Consider the following 20,627-nt stretch of genomic DNA (forward strand, 5'->3'; position numbering starts at 1 on the left):
TGAGGCAGGTGCCTAACTCATTCCCACAAGAAATGATTTAGACACCTAAGCCACCTAACTCCAAAAGAAGGGTTCTTTTTCATGGATCGCTCATAGATAGGTAGGATCAACGCACAACCCTCTCCTTGGCATTTTGCATTGGCGAGCAAAAATGGCTCCCCACCTAGCCTGCTGACTCTTGTGGGTTGCATTCTAAGGTGCCTCTCCCCATTCATTGAATAGGAGCTTTGGCATCTAACTCAGGCTTTGTGGATTGCAGTGTTGTTCCTGTGACTTTTCTTGGCACCTCAAAGTGAGGCATTGCAATGCTCAGAGTCATAGCACCTAAGACCCTTTGTGGATCTGGGCCTAAGTGACCTGGGAGCACAAGTCCAATTGACTTGCAATTACCTGTGCTCTTGAATCACATTGGCATTTTTGAAAATCTCATGTGATGTGTCTTTTCTAGTTTTTTATTGCTATAACTGCTTCTTCTTTTCCCCCAATTCTCTGTTTACACTTTATTCAAAGTACCCTCAGTTTGAAAAATATTGGAGTATCTTTGGTATAAATATTCAATTATTCAAAATGCATTAGTAGCTGACTGTAATTATTTACTTGAAGTTGAATAAATGTGACACCTAAGTGCAGCATATTTATATTAAGGTTGCAGGATCCATATAAAACTCCTGTGATGAATTTATACCTCTTCATGTCTAATAAGCTGCAGTGCTCTGATAAATATCCATCCTAGAACTTGAGCAAAAGATGTGCCTAGAAAGCAAAGTAGCCTATGAAACATCTCTAAAGAGAATTCCTCCTTTCATGAAGCTGTTTTTGAGGAAGAGAACCTTTGTATGTTACAAAACAGGTCCTTCAGCTGGTTAGAAGGGTAGAGTATCCTTTCATCAAAGCTTATTGTATATCAAATATGCTCTTTACTTGTGTTTTCTAGTAAATCATTGCTGTTCTGCTATCACTATTGTTTTTGACTGTGCAATAGGCTTTTAGTGATGTGCAGTGTATTCAGTACATGTTAAATTCTTAAAAATAAATTTGTTTAGTGGCTACAGTGGTTTGAGTACTTATTGTTTTTCGGTTTAATAGCTCAGAATAAAAAACAAAGGTGGCAGATGAATGTAATTAAAATAGTCTTGTACTGTTCTCCTACTGGTCAAATCCATTGGAATACTTGATTGGCTAGGTGCTACTGTGCATTTGCTGACTGAGTTTTGGAAGGTAACTGATATACGCCTCCATTCTGTAACAACAAATATTTTGTGTGTGGGGTAGAGAAGGACAAACCACATCTGTTTTAAGCAGGCACTTACAGTGTATGCCTAGCAGCACTTTGTGCCACCCTGTTAAGTACAGGTTTTTATTATATCTCTTGCTTTTTTTGAACTAGGGTCATGCTTTATCTTTAGATATGATCCAGATAAATCAAATGTTTGGCCTGTGGACTGGCTCTGGCCTTCTGGGCCCTCTTTCAGGTCATCATTCTTCAGTGATCCATAGCTGCCTGCCCTGCAGATACCTCAACAGGGCTCAACTTCTCTCCATTCTCTCACCTCAGGATAGTGCCCTAACTATTGAGCTATGGGATATTCTGATGTGGGGCTCTCTCAATCTCTCCTGATGAAGCTGTTCCACTGAGGATGATAAATTGAGTCACTGGGGCAGGGGGACTGGACTGGGTGCCATCTTCCAGATGGGTGCAGAACCATCAGGCTCCAGAGTCATTTTCTCTCTGTTCCAGTGACTCTTAAGTATTTATCCATTATCCACTTATCCACTCTAAGTATTTATCCATAGACAACCCAGACTTAGGCATCTATATCCAAGAGAGGGTGGGGCTTAGAGGACCCACCCCTCTCGTCGGTATCTCCCAATGACTATCGTAGACAGCTCCCCACCTAGCGTTTTGGCTTTTGTGAATCGTGTTCTAAGGTACCTCTCTCTCCCTATTCATTGTATTGAAATATCCGTGCCAAACTCAGGCTTTGTGGCTTACATTGGTGGTGTTGTGATTTTCTAGGCACCTAAAAGTTAGGTATTGCAACACTCAGCATCACAATACCTAGATCCTTTTGTAGATCTGGGCCTCTGCCCAGAATAGGGCTCATGAGGACTCCGTTCCCCCACACGGCTTCACCATCATGGGATGACAAGTGAGAAATCCTTTCCCATGTTCAAAATACTCCTGGTGTACTGAGAAAAGCCCCAGGAGAAGGTACTAGGTCTCTCCTAAAGCACTCAAATGGCTGCTAGACAGCCTGGAGGAGCAGGCAGGCATTCCCACAAACAGTATATTTGTCCCCTTACCTGTCCTTGGTTGAGTAATCCTCAGAATAAACAGTTTGCTAGCTCACTCCATATAAAGTGCCTAGGGAAGTACCATATTCATCTCCCTGCCGGCCCCAAAAAACAAAAATAAACACCCAACCCTGCATGAATCATTCTATAGTATTTTGTTTGAGGGGGAAGATAGTTTCCTCTGAGGACCTCATAAGACCTGTGGATGTTAAACTAAGATTTTATATATAAACAAAGATACTTCACACTTTCTAAAGGAGACTTCCTTCCAAAAGATTCCAGAGGCCATAAGAGCAAGGACACACTACACAGCAATTTCAAATCTTTGACTGTAGCAATTTAGAAGGCAAGTATTCCTGACTGAGTAAGGAAAGCCTAGTTGGTGGCAAACAAGTGGCTTGTCTAAGGATATAATCCTAACTGTTAGTTGTGGGTTCACCATCTGATCAAACTTTGGCAGTTGTACAGAAAATATTATTTCTTGACAATTTTCCTGTGTCTTCATGTGATGTGTGACAGGAGCAATGACTCAACTCAATAGCTACACGAAGGCATTGCTACACCCATTTATAGCAATAAATCATACCAAACATATATCCTGTAGATCCAGGTTTACAAATGAAAGGCTTTTTAAGGAAACATTTAAAGAAATTAATATCTGAGAATGCAGAGAGGCCTCCTTCCTCACTATCAAATCCAGTATAGCAATCCTTGCTAATCACAGAAATGGTATTCATGAAGAGACTGTTTCCCTTAGCAGAAGAAAAAATCTAGAAGAGAGGTTCCCAAAGAAGATTTCAATTCCTTTTCTTCCAAAACCAATGAAATTCTCACCATGACAGTAGACAAGTGAGCATTTATGTGTAACAGCTAACAATTTCTGTACAAGACTTCCTTTTGACTTACCCTTTCAAGCCAGAGTCTTTAACAGCTGATAGTCATCACAGCAAGGCTCAGGTTGCAAGCTATGCATTCCGTGACATCATCCTAATCAGGGTCTTGTCCAGAGAAACGGATCTACTCATCACTTGAGACCTGTTGCAAAGAATTTATAGCTGCCAGTTGTTGAACATCAAACACTCTATGCAGAGACCTGCTCTTCGCAGGGTTCAAAATATGCATGGTTCTAGTCATATCTGTACTACTGTAGTAAAGGTTTGAAAAGACCCAATACTGCATTGCATCAGTTGTTTCCCAAGAGTTGCCAGCCATAGCCAATTATCTCCATCAGCTAGGATTGCTGGTACCAGACACTGGTATCATCCCCTTAGGAAGATTTTTACAAAACAGGTCTCCAGACATTTCTTATGAGGACATGGAACACTGCCGCCACTGGGCACAATGCAAAATTGGGTGGCATTCCTACCTCATGTCTGAAGGTAGGGAGTAGGTAAGTACAAACATGCTGAATACCAAACCCATTTTCACTCTAGACCTTGCATACGTATTCTGGAAGCAAGCCTTGCAGGCTGGGGAGCATATCACGAAGACAAAACAACCCAGATTTGTGGTCCCTCACATAGGAAAAAAGAAAGTATCTAGTTCTCTCAAGATCACACCTTGTGTTGTACATATTTCCAAAGTTGGAGTTCACAGGTATGCCTGGGGGTAGAGGAAAAAAATAGGAGCGACCTAGCAGGTTTTTCAGGTGAAGGAGGAGTGATTGTGACTCTGGGTGAGTTGTTTATTGTATGATTGCTTGCTAGCCGTGTGCCTGCTTGATTGAAGTTTATAGTGTGGTCTGTATTGGGGACTGTATCCTGAGCCTACTGGCCTGCTAGGCAAGGCTGAGAGCGGCCTGCTAGGCAAGGCTGAGAGCGCCCTACTGAGGCACTAGTCTGCCATCCTATGATCCGTAATCCCTTTAAGATGTTTTGACAAAGAGACAGGGCTAACTCAGAGAACAGGGGTTTAAAAAGCCAGCTCCTAAGCAACTAGAGTAGCTAGCAAGTGAACAGGAGTAGGAAATGGGAATTTTGCAAGGGAGTTTCAAGATGGAGCATGAGAGCCAGATGCACCTAACAACCATACTTTGAACTTAGGCTAATAAATTCTGCACACACACACACACCCCCTGCAAAAAAAACCAACCCAAAGAACAAACAAAACCCTGCAAGTGTAAAAATAATGGAGGCAGAAATCCAGCAGCAGAGTGGGACTGAATGCAGCATGTACAATTACCTGCCTTATGTGCAGATAGCATAGGTGTGCATTCGGTGCAAGCAGCTCATGGCCCTCAGAGACCTCGCACTGAGGATACCCCTCTAGCAGAGAGGATCCCTATTATTAGGAAGAGACAGGTAATAGTAATGGGGGATTCAATTATTGGAAATGTAAACAGTTGTTTGTGATGACTGGGATAACTGCATGGTGAAACAGTTGCAGATCTCTCAAGACGTCTAAATAGATGCATGAGCAGTGCTGGGGAGGAGCCGGTGGTCTTCCTTCTGGCCAGGTCACTCTAGTTTGCCCCTTCCAGGTAACAATGTTCCACTGGACAAACATTCTCAGGCAGTTTTCTGATCCACTGCGACTGTACCACTTCCCCAGCGGGTGGTAGGGAACCTCAGGCCTGCCCAGTACTCCAGGATCCAGGCCAGGGACCCTATGTCTAGTAACCAATTACTTGGTTAATACAAAAACCTTAGCTTTAAGTCCCTTAACTCTGTATTTGCTGCCCTTTGGAAAGTGGAAAAGTTCTGTGACCTGCAACGTGAGGAGGTCAGACTAGATGATCTTGATGGTCCCTTCTGGCCTTAAAGTCTATGAGTCTGTGTACTAAGCTACAACCTACTTGGCCTTGAAATTCAATGTATTAATTGCTTTTATGTATTGCTTGCAACAGGTCTAATTCTGATAAATGGCGGAACCTCTGCTACAGGCTGCCCTCACGGCAGGTGTACAGCCTGTGTTCTACCCTTGCTTGGTCTTCACTTCTCCTTGCACTCAATGCTGCCATGTGAGAGAGTATGAGAAAAGTGAGCCTTAGGGACCTGAAGTCTGCTAGTTCCTCAGACCTAAGCAAGATCTTAGATCTGCTCAGTGCAGATTTAGCCATTACTCTCAGACATGAGGCAGGTGTCAGAGGAAGTGTACTGGGACTTGGATTGTTGTGGAGTGATTTTTTTTGATGGAGAAGGGAAATGAGGAGTCAATGTCTTTTCAGCCTCGCTTCCAGTTATTTTACCTGTTTCTCTGACTGATGCTGCCTCTAGCTACTTCATCCCTGCTGTTCCACCCGAGTCATAATTTAGCAAACAGTTGCAGTGCCCATCTTGCTAAAAAGTGACAGTTTGTGGCATCGAAAGCGTGGCTGCCCTTATGTACAAGATTTTTATTAATTATGTAGCTAGGTGGAAGCCTTCACTTTCTCCTGGCTGTTAATCCAGAAATGTTAACAAGCACAAAAATTACAAGTGAGCAAGTATCAGTCAAAGCTTCTCCCACACACCCCACCAGTGCATTTCAACCCAGATGTAGTGAGACCACTATGAATATGTAGATACACACACATCCAGTTTTCTTTTAATCTGTATCAGGAGGTCAGCCAAGGATCTAGGCAGAAGCTCTACAGTGAAGTAAACAATGTAGCTTAAGGGAAACACAGTTTTCCTTATTTTAGTATCCTTACTGAGTGTTAGAAGAAAATGGCAGCCATCTCTACTAGGGCCTGATCTTGTGAGGTGCTCAGCACATTTTTAGATGAAACCTAGTGCTTAGTCTCAGATTACTGAGCATCTTTGACTCCCATTAAAACCAATGAATGGGAGGATATTTAACCTGTTGCAATATTGAGCATCTGGTAAATCATCAGGAAGTTGGGCTGAATTACATTGTAAAATGTTCTTCTAAACAGTGGGAATGAGGATTAGGACACTCTGATGGGGTGCCACTCACCACATTGGCAACTCCTTAGGATATCTGAGTTCTAGAGTTTAGCCACTTCCCCGATGGTGACTGCAGTCAACTGTCCAGCCACTTTCCTGGTGGCCCCAGCACCTTCTGCACCCTCACCTCAGGGCCTCAGCCTGCCAGTCCCAGCAGGCAGCAAGGAGCTTGAGCTCCCTCTCCCTCCCCCTCCCTCCTTCCCGACCAGCACTGCTCTGTCTAGGGTGCTAACTTCTATCCACCTGCAAGGCAGCCAGTCTGCCCTCCTTGAGCTCCAGGGTGTAACTGACCCTGCTCTGCCCTGTGTTTCTTTTTATATGGGCCTGATCGGCCTTGATTAGCCATTCCTTGCAGCCTCTCTCTAATTGGCTGCTTCCTGTGAAGCTTCCTTAGGGCTCTATTAACCCTTTCCCTGCCAGTGTGGGGCAGACGCCCTATCAGACACCTAGACAATCTTGGATGGAAGCTTAATACATCTTCTCACTTATAGTTTCAGTCCAGGCTTCTTATTACAGTCCTGGCTCTGAAGTCCTACGCCCTTTCAAACCACTAGTGTCAATAGGAATTAAGGGCATTCAGGATTAGGTCCTTGAGCAGAAGAGATACTATGCATATTAATAAATTCATGGAGATACAGTGTTAGAATTTTGGGGAGAAAACACACAATGCTATACATATGCAAAGATTTTATTATGAGTTTGAGTTTTCCTAGAAATAAATTAAAAAACAAACAACTATTAGCCATTAGGAAAATGAATGATCTTATGCAAAAATGTACATTGGAAGGTTGAAAACCAAAAAGCAACTTTTTTTCTTTTTTTGATTATGAGTCTTAAAATCAAGCGCTGTTCTCATAGAAGAAATATATTTATATACAATACAAACCAAAAAGGCACTAGAGCTGAAAATATAACCATATAAATAAAGTAGCAATATAAATTCAGATTTGTGATTTGGACAATTTAATTGGAAAGATCCATGATGGGAGAGATTTTCAAAGGCACAAAAGGCAGTTAGGTGTCCTATGAAAATCAGTGTTAGTTGGGTACCTAACTCATTTGTATCCTTGAAAGCCTCCCTCATTACTATGTGGTCAGAGGTCAAAGAATTGTATATTACTATTTGGTGAGCCATTAAAACATTTAAGTAATGGTTCAACAAACAAACCAGTTACTGGTTATGTGTTTAATTACGCTAAAGAATTACAATATTTGCTGTGTTAAGGTTTTGCAATCCTGCTTACAAAGTGTCAACCTAAGTATTCTAGTTGTAACAATGGAAACAATTGTTCCTGATAACACTCAAGGGCCGAGTACCTTACTGTGCAAGTAATACCGTTGAAATCTATGGGACTCTTTGTGGAGTAAGATACTACAGTATTCTGGTCCTTAGCTTTTCAATTGCTCTCTCAAACGTAACATTTTTCCCTTTGTTCAGTTCAAACTATGTCCTTGTAAGAAAGTAATTTCTTTATTATCTGGGAAAGCTCTTAAGAGTTAATAAGATAGCAAAATAATATATGTATGTATACGATCTGATGTAGAATTTAAACAAAAATCACTGCTGACATACCAGATATGTATCTGTTAGTGACTAACATTATACAATTTCTTTTCCTTATACCTGGTTGCTGTGGCTCCATATACCAATGGAGTAGTGCTCCATTTATATTTTTTCAGTTCACAATTTCCTGAAACAGCAAAACTTGTGAACATTTTACAATAGTTATTTAATTTACATATAAAAAATAAACAAGTAACATTGTTCAAACATTTTCTGTGTCTATAACTAATATAGTGCACAGAAGGTCAAAGCCAACCAGGCCAAAACAGATTTCATTGAGGAAAAGATCCAGTGGTCATACGGTGATAGTACAGCTACAATACGATCCTGATAGTGGCTACAAGTGCAAAAGACAGGAATGTATGAAACAACATTTTCCCTGCACACACACACAAACCTTTTCTTTTACAATTGTGGTTGGTTTAAATTTCAAGTCCTATTACCCATCCACATTTGCTTATCTACCTACATTTTTAAAGATAACATATAACCAATTAACTGTAAGAAACCTTGAATTATCATTTTTGTAAGGGCCCCAGGTGTGATTGGGGGAAGGGAAGAAAGGTTGGGTCAAATATTGTTATTTACCTAAGCTATTTAGCAGGCGTGACGTTTTCTGCCTGAAAATGCTGGTCATAGACTCACATAAATGTAGGGCTTGAGAGGTCATCTTGTCCAGCCCGCCCTTCCGCCTCTCTCCCTGGCAGGAACAAGTATATCTAGACCGACCCTGACAGATATTTGGCAACTTGTTCTTACAACTTCTAAAGACAGGGACTCCACCACCTCCTTGGAAGTACTGGAGTACTTAACAATTCTTACAGTTAGAAAAATTTTCCCTAATATCTAACCTAAATCTCCCTTGCTGTAGATTAAACCCTTTACTACTTGTGCTATTTTCAGTGGACATGGAGAGCAGTTGATCATTGTCCTCTTTCATAAAATCATAGAATATCAGGGTTGGAAGGGACCTCAGGAGGTCATCTAGTCCAACTCTTTGCTCAAAGCAGGACCAATCCCCAAATAAATCATCCCAGCCAGGGCTTTGTCAAGCCAGGCCTTAAAAACCTCACAGGAAGGAGATTCCATCACCTCCTTCGGTAACCCATTTCAGTGCTTCACCACTCTTTATAACACTCCTTAACATATTTGAAGACTGTTGTAAGTTTCCTCTTCAATCTTATTTTCTCAAGACTAAATATGCACAGTTCTTTTAACATTTCCTCACAGGTCAGGTTTTCTAAACCTTTTCTCATTTTTGTTGCTCTCCTCTGGGCTTTCTCCAATTTGTCCACATCTTTCATAAAGGGTGGTGTCCAGAATTGGACAGAAGACTCCAGTTGAGGCCTCACCAATGCCAAGTAGAGTGGGACAGTTAACTCTCATGTTTCACATATTCTCCAAAATGATTATATCCTTTTTTGCAACTGAATCACATTGTTGGCTTATATTCAGCTTGTGATTCACTATAACTCCCAGATCCTTTTCAACAGTACTATTGCCTAGCCAGCCTTCCCCCATTTTGTATTTGTACATTTTTTTTTCAAAGTTAGGTGTAGTACTGTGCACTTGTCTTTATTTTATTTTATCTTGTTGATTTCAGATCAATCTTCCAAGGTCTGTTTGAATTCTAATCCTGTCGTCCAAACGGCTTGCAACCCCTCCCAGCTTAGTGTCTAGTCCATTATCGATGTAATTAATGAAAATATTGAATAGTACCAGACCCAGGACAGACCCCCTCAGGGACCTCACTAGATATGTCCTCCTAGTTTGACAATGAACAATTGACAACTACTCTTGAGTATAGTCTTTCAACCAGTTATGCACTCATTGCATAGTAGTTTCATCTATATCCCTATTTTGCTTATTGGAATATCACGTGGGACTGTTTCAAAAGCCTTATTAAAATTACGATACATTGCATCCACTGCTTCCCTTTTTCCATTAGGCCAGTAACCCAGTGAAAGATGGAAATTAGGTTGATTTGGCATGATTTGTTCATGACAAATCCACATGATCGGTGTTGCAGAAACTCTGTCATGTGAATACCATACTGAAATAAATTAGGGGGTGATCTAACTGGATGCTGAGTGCCCTCAACTCCCCTTATTGAGTGCTTCTCCAATCCTATCCTGTGAGGTGGTGAGCTCTTTCAGCATGCATCACAGGAGGAATTTGAATACTATGGCAATAGGTAGTATGAAAACCTAGCTAACTAGAGGTGCTCAGGATCTCACAGGGTTTGGCCCTTCATGATGGAAACTCCTTTCCAGGTAAGTTTCAGAGCATTAGTCTTAGTAAGTTAGACAGTGGCCCAGATATAAAACCCTTATGATGGCTTTGTTGTTTTTCCTTTTGAGACTTATCCTTTTCTGGTTGCACAAATAACAGACTATTCCCACTGAAACCATTGCTAAGGCGAATTTACCCAGTGGCTGAGTTTGGCCCAGGTGTAACATTTTGCTTGGTGTTTAGAGTGCATGCTGCTTACCAGGAATGGCAGGGTATTGCAATGAGAATCTCTGAGGGAAACTGTTCTTTCATCATTCTCTTTGTCGGTCTGTTTCTCTGTAAAAGGATGGTCTGTCACAATTTCTCTTTAATAGGCAGAAGGGCTTGTTCCCTCCTCTGGTGAATTCAATGGCAAAACTCTCAGGGTATGTCTATACTGCGATAAAAAACCTGTGGCACCAAGTCTCAGGGCCTGGGTCAGCTGACTTGGTCTCGGGCTGCGTGACTGTAAAGTTGCAGCATCACTGTTTGGGCTCAGGCTGGAACCCCGGGCTCTGAAACCCTCCCCTTGTGGGGTCTCAGTGCCCGGGCTCCAGCCCAAGCCTGAACGTCTACACAGCAATTTCGTAGCCCCACAGCCTGAGCCCTGTGAGCCTGAGTCAGCTGACCCAGGCCAGAGGAGGCGACGCCTGGAGTCTCTTATTGCACTGTAGATCTACCCAGGTCCACTGAAAGCCTCCTGTACTTTTTTTTTTCCCGAGTATTTTGTTCGTGTTGAAAAAAAATCTCATTTCAGTTAGGAAGATTTGGGTGAATTGTTTAGTACAGGGGTAGGCAAACTATGGCCCGGGGGCCGCATCCGGCCCTCCAGACGTTTTAATCCAGCCCTCAAACTCCTGCCGGGGAGCAGGGTCAGGGCCTTGCCCCACTCCGTGCAGCTCCCAGAAGCAGCAGCATGCCCCCCTCCAGCTCCTACGCGTAGGAGCAGCCAGGGGGCTCGGCACACTGCCCCCTCAGCTCCCTTTGGGGAGGAACCGCGGCCAATGGGACCTGCGGGGCAGCGCCTGCGGACAGGGTGCCGCCTGTGGACAGGGCAGTGCACAGAGCCTCCTGACCGTGACGCTGCATAGGAGCTGGAGGGGGGACATGCCACTGCTTCTGGGAGCTGCTTGAGGTAAGCGCCGCCCGGAGCCTGCACCCCTGACCCCCTCCCGTGCCCCAACCCCCTGCCCCAGTCCTGATCCCCCTCCCACCAGCTGAACCCCTCAGTCCCAGCCCGGATCACCCTCCTGCACTCTCAATCCCTCATCCCCAGCCCCACCCCAGAGCCCACACTTCCAGCTGGAGCCCTCACCTCCCACCTCCCTACATCCCAACCCCCTGCCTCAGTCTGGAGCTCCCTCCCGCACCCTGAACTCTTCATTTCTGGCCCCACCCCAGAGACCGCACCCCCAGCTGGAGCCCTCACCCCCTCCCACACTCCAACCACCAATTTCGTGAGCATTCATGACCCGCCATACAATTTCCATACCCAGATGTGGCCTTTGGGGTGGGCAAAAAGTTTGCCCACCCCTGGCTTAGTAAATATATACTGATTGTTATACTTAGAGTGAGTTAATTCAAAGCAGCTTGAAAGCATTTCCTTTCAGGAAGAACAAGGGGGGGCACGGGTGCTGTACAAGACATTAGTACTTGGCTCTTTCAGTTACTCCAATACAGTGCTAACCAAAGCATGCATTAACCAGGGGAAGAAAGCTTTAAACAGTGCTTGTAATACCTCTCCTGAAAACATAAGTACATGCGTAACCTTCCTTGAACTAAGTGGAACTGTGTAAGTCAGGAAACTTATGCACATGCTTAAGTATTTGCAGGATCAGGCCATTAGTCTAGGAAAGGTTTCTGAGGCATAAAATGAGTGATGTACTCTATATGAGCAGTTGATGATTATTCTTGCCCTCTATTAAAACAAATTAGAGTGGCCTGTGAGGCACAAGAAGGAACATAGTACAGCTTAAAATTAGTATAAAAAGTTATGCAATGGATCCTAGTTTTTAGTTCAAAGCTGAAGTGTGTATAGAGATGTTTTACAACAGATGGATTTTATATAATCAATGTATCAAAATTCTGATCAGTCAAGTAGCATTAAAATTAAATGTTTCCTCCATTTTCTGTTTATTAGCATGATAGATGTTAATTTTAAACAGGAACACAGTGCAACATGTTGAAACTGACTAGAGAAATAACTGATATTTATGAAAAAATGGACCAGTATATCAAATTAAATAAAATGTATGAGCCTGGGAATATTATTCTGGAATACTTGTCAATGGCATGGGTGTCGATGCGCATGCTGACGTATCTCTGGCTTTTCCTCCTGCTTGAACTCCTTTCTGAACCAAGTGTCAGCTGCATCATCATTCTGTCTTGTTTATCTCCATTCTCAGACACATAGTGTCCCAGTTCATTCACATCCCCATCGCTGTAGCTGCCGTCCATCATCAAGGGCCGGGGCTGAGGTAGTCCGCAAGTACAAGGAAGCTGTGAATAAGGTCGAGTGTAGTTATATGAGATAGGAATTTGGACCCTGATGATCCTCCTCTCCTTATACAGGCAGAGGAAGCAAATCCTGGTGGAAACCAGGCTCCTGGGGGACAGAGGAAGAGAGAGCAGTAGCAATGGAGTTGGGCAACAGCTCCCTCTGTAGCATGCCCTTCCTGGGGACCTTTTCTTTCCTTGGTGCAGATGCTGCAATGAGCGTGAATGAGGGAATCATGCTATCAGGGGTGAGGGAAAGCTAAAGGAGTACTGCTGGGGGCCAGCTCTCTGCAGGGCTGTCCCTGGATCCAACTGGATGGAGCCCATTTTACCTTTGTAGCCCCTGATCACTGGGCTTCACGTTGTATAATTTGTAGTATTTACCATCTTTCACATTCTTATATGACAACAAAGGCTGGGATTTTATTTGTCAGGTTATTATAAAAATTCTGAAGGACTGTCCATGCCGGAAGAGCCTAGTAAGTTCTAGGACCCTACATAGGAAGATGGCCTCTTCTGCTGAATCAGCCAAATATCAGGTGTTACAACTAGGGCTGTCCACAAACCGCAATTTCTGTTTCTCAGGAAATTCTGCTATTTTGAAATTTGCTTTCATTCTGAATTTCCCACAAAATAAACTTTTTGTGTCATTTTACCTATTCCTTCTTAAAATGTTATACTTTATAATAATATAAGTTTCTACATGACAAGTTGTTGCAAAACAAAAAATGGAGACACTTTGTTCTGATAAGATTGAAGGCTTATAGAAATACTTTGGTTAGTTTTTTTCTAAGCAAAATTTTGTTGAGATCAACATGTTGCCACAGAATTTTTGATTTTGATGAATCGGCATTTTCCAACAGAAAAATGTTTCAGTGGAATATTTTCAACCAGCTCTAGTTACAACCCTGTGTAAGGATGCAGAGATTCCTATCATGAGAAAGCAAAGCTGATAGGTCCTGTTAGCTCCACTCCAGGATATAAAGAGGGCTGGAGTCTCTCCTTGAAGCAGAGGGAACTAAGGGGAAGGAGAGAAGGAACTTGCAGGGAAAAAAAATTAGGAAAAGCCAAGCTCAAGAGGAAAGCGTAGGTGGAGGATTTTGTTGTTGTTTAACATAACAGCAAAGGCAAAGGGATCATTTTGAATCACCGCAGTCTCGACTGTTTCTGGAGAAGGGTGGGAACTCCACTTCTTTACAACTACAAATATTCCTGAGAGGAAGCCCATTTTTAATTGCACACTGTAAACAGAGCCCTAACCTGTGCTTAGATGTGTTTGAACCTTCCTTGTTGTCTGAACACCCACTCCATTCACAATACTATTTCTATCTGGTGTTATTTGCAAGTTAGTCTCTTAACTACAAAGAGAGAGAATTAAAAAGAAAAGATACCAAAAAGTCACATTACAATATGAATAGGGATTTTGTCCAGTTGACTTTACATGCTGAAGAAACTTAAGTGAGATAGGGTTCCAGATGACATTAGCTAACTTTTAAACTATCTAACGAGGTACACTGCACTGATACTTTTTCCACACACTCTATTCTTCCAAGGAAGTTTAGATTTTTCACATTGTGGATGCAGAGTTTTGAAGCACGATCAGCCCATTCAAACACCTATTTCAATTACGTACAACATCACTGGACATAGTAAACTCACTTTGTCTCGCAGTTTCCTCTCCTTCCGCTCTTGCACTGTTGTCAGGTAGTTCACTGCTGCGTATTCCAACACTGAGAGAAAGACGAACACAAAACTGACCCAGAGGTAAATGTCCACAGCTTTGATGTAGGAAACTCGAGGCATGGAGGCGTTTACACCAGTAATGATTGTAGACATGGTCAGTACCGTAGTTATTCCTGGGAACACACCATCATCCATTCAGACATAAACAGTGAAGACAATTCAAACTGTGTTCTTTACAGCAAACATGAGGACTTATTTCTGAAGTTCTAATTTTTCCTTAAAATGTATCTTTCAGTTTCAGGGGTGGCCTAGTGGGATACAGAAATCCTTCATTTCTAACCCTGATTCTCATACTAAGGGCTTGTTTTCAGTACAAAGTTAACCTTGTGTTCTTACTTGAGTGCTTACTTGAGTCCCTAACCCAAACATCCATCCACACAAAAACCTCTCATTCAGATGTTGGGGCGCTTTACATGCAAGGCAGCTAGCATGTCAGGGAATAAAGGCTAACACTTGACTGCTGCCAACACTCAAGCTTCTAACATGAGCACTCTGCAGTGCAGAATCAGGCTAAGCAACTTGGGCACTGTTAATTTTCCAGTGCCTTTCCACAATTCTCTCTACCCTGGGTTTTTGTGCCATCTGCCTACTCCCTGCTTCTGCACTGGGAGTCACCTATCAGCTCTTATACATTTGAACCTCACATTGCACATAGCTTGCTATACCTGCAGCATTTCTATTGTGCTTCTACCACATGTGAACAGAAGAGCTGGTGCCTGGGAGATCATATTCCCACCATCCTGCCAGCTGACCAGAGACTGACACCGGGGTTTTGGTGGATCTCTGGTGTGAGGACAGCAAAAGCCATGATTCTAGGGGCAGGACACAAAATCTACAGTTCTGTGATGTCATCTCCAAGAAGCTAGTTGAGGCAGGGATCTACCAAAAAGGACTTCAGTGTCAAGAGAAAATTAAATCCCTCAAGAATGGGGGTAGCAGAAGACGAAATGTCGTAGTACCCAACTTCCCAAGAATGTGCCAGAGGTGAGCTCCCTCGGAGGCAGAGAGGTTAAGGGCCAGAGTCTGAGAGCTTAATTCAGGTTTAGCAATACATTATTCTGTGAGAAATCCCACTGATTCTAGCAGGATGTCTCATGGATGAAGGTACTACTCAACATGCCGGGGCATGAGAATCTGGCTGTAATTAAGTTGCCTCCTGCTATTGTTTCCCATTTGTAAAATAGGGATAATCCTATATACCTCCCTCACATGCAGGGCTGTTAGCAGGATTAATTACTTAATGTTAGTAAACCGCTTTGAAAATGAAAAGCTCCACATAAGCACTATGTTTTTATTTTCTATTGCTGTAAGTCTCAACTAGGTTTCTAAGCATTTGATATCACTGCCTTGGTATAAATGTCAACCATTTTGTAATAAAAACATGAATACATATGTTCCATTCATATGTGTTCTATGTCTATACATATTCTCTCCATTAAGCACGTTAATTTGCGATAAATAAGGCCCTGATCCTGGTTCAAGTTGAAATCAGTGGGAGTGGGATTGGACTCAAAGTCCATGTGTCTAAGATCCCAATCTTACAGAGTAAGCCCAGGGGTCTGCTTGCAAGTAGCTCATTGCAGAACTGAGAGCTAAATCCCATAGACGTCTTTGAAAATATCACCTAATATTTTAATTCCAACAATAATTAATTTTATTGCAAAGAAAAGTGTAAGATTGAACAGAGTTGCTGATGCTGGTTTTCACCTCTTGTTCTGCTACAATTTGTAAAGTGTTTTGAGACCTATGGATGGAAAATGTTCTGTACTTGCAATGTATTATAATTTGGACTGTTGATTAATCGTAGTAAACTAAAAAAAATTAATCACGATTAAAAAAATTAATTGCAATTAATCGCACTGTTACATAATATCAGAGGGGTAGCCGTGTTAGTCTGTAGCCACAAAAACAATGAGGATTCCGGTGGCATCTTAAAGACTAACAGATTTATTTGGGCATAAGCATCTGAAGAAGTGGGGTTTTTTACTCACAAAAGCTTATGCCCAAATAAATCTGTTAGTCTTTAAGGTGCCACCGGACATCTCGTTGTTTTTGTTAAACAATAGAATACCAATTGAAATTTATTAAATATTTTTGGATATTTTTCTACATTTTCAAATATATTGATTTCAATTACAACACAGAATACAAAGTGTACAGTGTTCACTTTATATTATTTTTTATTACAGATATTTGCACTATAAAAATTATAAAGAAATGCAAAGAAAATACCAATGTGGAATTTCTAAAGATAGCTACAGCACTCGACCCAAGGTTTAAGAATCTGAAGTGCCTTCCAAAATCTGAGAGGGATGAGGTATGGAGCATGCTTTCAGAAGTCTTAAAAGAGCAACATTCTGATGCGGAAACTACAGAACCCGAAATACCAAAAAAGAAAATCAACCTTCTGCTGGTGGCATTTGACTCAGATGATGAAAATGAACATGCATTGTCTGCACTGCTTTGCATCATTATCGAGCAGAACCCGTCATCAGCATGGACGCATGTCCTCTGAAATGGTGGTTGAAGCATGAAGGGACATATGAATCTTTAGTGCATCTGGCATGTAAATATCTTGCGACGCTGACTACAACAGTGCCACGCAAACACCTGTTTTTATTTTCAGGTGACATTGTAAACAAGAATAGGCAGCATTATCTTCATAGAATCATAGAAGGTTAGGGTTGGAAGAGACCTGAGGAGGTCATCTAGTCCAACCCCCTGCTTAAAGCAGGACCAACCCCAACTAAATCATCCCAGCCAGGGCTTTGTCAAGCTGGGTCTTAAAAACTTCTAAGGATGAAAATTCCCCCACCTCTCTAGGTAACTTGTTCCAGTGCTTCACCACCCTCCTAGTGAAGTATTTTTTCCTAATATCCAACCTAGACCTCCCCCACTGCAATTTGAGACCATTACTCCTTGTCCTGTCATCTGCCACCACTGAGAAGAGCCTAGCTCCATCATCTTTGGAATCCCCCTTCAGGTAATTGAAGGCTGCTATCAAATCCCCCCTCATTCTTCTCTTCTGCAGACTAAATAACCCCAGTTCCCTCAGCCTCTCCTCATAAGTCATGTGCCCCAGCCCTCTAATCATTTTAATTGCCCTCAGCTGGACTCTCTCCAATTTGTCCACATCCCTTCTATAGTGGGGGGACCAAAACTGGACACAAAACTTCAGATGTGGCCTTACCAGTGCCAAATAGAGGGGAATAATCACTTCCCTCGATCTGCTGGCAATGCTCCTACTAATGCAACCCAATATGCCATTAGCCTTCTTGGCAACAAGGGCACACTGTTGACTCATATCCAGTTTCTCGTCCACTGTAATCCCCAGGTCCTTTTCTGCAGAACTGCCACTTAGCCATTTGGTCCCCAGCCTGTAGCAGTGCACGGGATTCTTCCATTCTAAGTGCAGGACTCTGCACTTGTCCTTGTTGAACCTCATCAGATTTCTTTTGGCCCAATCAAACCAATTTGTCTAGGTTTCTCTGGACCCTATCCCTGCACTCCAGTGTATCTACCTCTCCCCCCATCTTAGTGTCATCCGCGAAGTTGCTGAGGGTGCAATCCATCCCATCATCCAGATCATTAATTAAGATGTTGACCAAAACTGGCCCCAGGACAGACCCCTGGGGCACTCCACTTGATACAAGCTACCAACTAGACGTCGAGCCATTGATCACTACCTGTTGAACCTGACGATCTAGCTAGCTTTCTATCCACCTTATAGTCCATTCATCCAATCCATACTTCTTTAACCTGTTGGCAAGAATTCTGTAAGAGACCATATCAAACATTTTACTAAAGTCTAGGTGCATTTATCTTCTGCAAATGTAAACAAACTTGTTTATCTGAGTGATTGGCTGAACAAGAAGTAGGACTGATTGGACTTGTAGGGCTTCTAAAGTTTTAGATTTTTTTTTAATGCAGCATTTTTTTGTACATAATTCTACATTTGTATGTTCAACTTTCATGATAAAGAGATTACACTACAGTTCTTGTATTAAGTGAAATACTGAATTGGAAAATACTATTTCTTTTGTGCAAATATTTGTAATAAAAAATTAAATATAAAGTGAGCATTGTAAACTTTGTATTCTTTGTTGTAATTGAAATCAAGATATTTGAGAATGTAGAAAACATCCAAAAATATTTAAATAAATGATATTCTATTATTGTTTAACAGTGCGATTAATCTTTAATTTTTTTAATCGCTTGACAGCCCTAATTATAATTATATAATAACAGAAAGAGAAAATGAACGCTGTGTTTGTTCTTCACTATATTTTGGTGTGCAACTGTCATTTGTGATACTGACTAATACAGTTAAAATGTTGCTAGGGTAATAAAGAAGAGATGAATAGGGTCAGCCTATCCTAACCTACATGTGTAAGTGTGAGCAAGTGCAGTAGATTAATTCAGTGGCTGAATTCTAAGCTATGTGACAATGTGGTATGGTCTATATCACAGGCTGGGGGTTGATGCTGATGAGATTGTCTCAATAAGTAGGTCTTTGCTAGTGTATGGTCACTCAGCTATGCCGATTACAAGATTATTTTTACCTAAAGGGACCCTGGCAGGTACAGCTCTGCGATCAATCCAGAAAGACACCCAGGACAGCATGACCATCAGAGTAGCAGGGAAATAGGTTTGAAGCAAGAAGAAGAAGATGTGGCGGCGTAAAGTGAAGTTAATGTACAGGCGATTGTACCACCCTGTACCACAGAGAGAAGGAAAAAAGGATAACTAACACCAAAGGAAAACCATCCACAAATACAATATAGGACATTTTGAGATCATTTCAACATCCACAGTGGAACAGTGCTATACTTTCTTATAAAAAAAATATTAGACGTGACCACTACAGATTCATCTCCGTTGAAGAGCAGAGTGGCTCTTAATCAAACCATCCATATTCTTGAAGTTTCATGACCTCACAGGACTGGATCTTTAGAGCAAATATCACACCTGCTCTTGAAAGCCCCCTGTGCAAGGAACTCCTGTTGCAGTCAATAATGATTGGAATAATGGGAGTTCCATGCAGAGAGGGCTTATAGGATCGGGACCCTCATTGTATATATAATTCTAATAAATGCACCAGATAACTATGTGGATATAAATTTAAAATTTCCAATTAGCTTTGCATCTGCAAATCTTCCCACACTTCAGTCAACTTCCGTGAGGTCCAGCTGTCATGCAACATGCTTCCATACAGAGATTATTATTCTTTATATAGCACCATTACACAGCACTGCACAAAGGGAGAAGTGTGATTGTGGCAGGGTGTACCAGGCCCTGCAGTCCTACCACACCTTGCCCCAGGAAAGGGAGCAGAAGAGGTTTATCCTCAAGGCTGCCTAGAGAGGCTGCAGGGAGCAGCCAGTCAGAGACCACAAGCCTCATATAAAAAGGAGCTTCTGGACAGAGCAGTTCAGTTGCTGGCTGGCTACAGGAGCTGGAGGGCTGAACAGATCAGTGCTGTCTGTCATCTGCTGAGCACCTCCAAGGATGGTGCTCCTGGCTAGGTGCAGGAATTGCAGTACCTGGACACAGTAGTTTCTGGCAGGGACCAAGGAGCAAGGAAGGTGCTCCTGGCTGGTTGCATGGACTCAAGAAAAACTTCAGCCCTGAGATAAGGGTGAAGATACTGGGGCTGTGGGGAAGTGGCCCAGGAAAACGCAGCAATTAGTAAAGGGATGTAGCAGGCAGCTGCTACTTACAGAGTCCCTGGGTCAGGACCTGGAGTACTGGGCGGGCCCAGGTCCCCCTCCACCAGCCACTAGGGAAGTGGCTTATGAAGAATCTCCAGGGAGGAAGCCCTGGGGGCACTGCTCCATACCAGAGCAGGGACAATTTGAGAGAGAGCCCAGAAGGCGTGAGAGACAGTTTGAAGGCTAACCCAGGAGGGGCTATAACCAAGGTACTGCAATAGGCCTTGTTGGACTGGTTGAGGATTGAACCCAAGGACGGGGCTGCAGGCTGACACCAGCGGAGGGCACTCTGATAAGCTCTGTTGAACGGATTGAGGCTCGAGCCCAGGGATAGGGCTACAAAGATTGTACTGAGGGCACAGAGGTAGGCCCTGTTGGATCACCTGGAAGGGGTCTGTTTTGTGTGTTTGTTTCACACATGGACTGTGTGTGACTTGGATGGATGGCTGAGTCACTGGAAACCTGCCAGAGAAGTTAACTGCCAGGTGCAGCTAGAGGGGGAGTGCAGGCACACACACACATGATGGTATGAGCTCATGTGAGGTGAGTGGGCCCCATCACAAGTGGTACGAGAGTGGGATCCTTTTGGCCCAACCCCTGAAAACAAGAGGTACTACAATGGAAGAGGTGATCCGCCTGGTAGTGGCAGGCAGCAGCAGC

At 42.7% G+C, this 20,627-nt stretch overlaps 1 protein-coding gene across 1 annotated transcript in view; it reads right to left on the reverse strand.

Annotated features, from left to right (window-relative positions):
- Positions 1-12,228: 12,228 nt before the first annotated feature.
- GABRR1 (gamma-aminobutyric acid type A receptor subunit rho1) overlaps positions 12,229-20,627 on the reverse strand; it is a 70,497-nt gene continuing 62,098 nt past the window's right edge. The window contains exons 8-10 of the mRNA XM_074948102.1: positions 18,819-18,971; positions 14,173-14,369; positions 12,229-12,516 (exon numbers count right to left, since the gene is read on the reverse strand). Of these exons, the coding sequence (XP_074804203.1) occupies positions 12,229-12,516; positions 14,173-14,369; positions 18,819-18,971 (638 nt within the window). The remainder of the gene's footprint in view (positions 12,517-14,172; positions 14,370-18,818; positions 18,972-20,627) is intronic.

Source organism: Natator depressus, chromosome 3, assembly GCF_965152275.1.
Source record: "Natator depressus isolate rNatDep1 chromosome 3, rNatDep2.hap1, whole genome shotgun sequence".
In the NCBI taxonomy this organism is placed as follows: Eukaryota; Metazoa; Chordata; order Testudines; family Cheloniidae; genus Natator; species Natator depressus.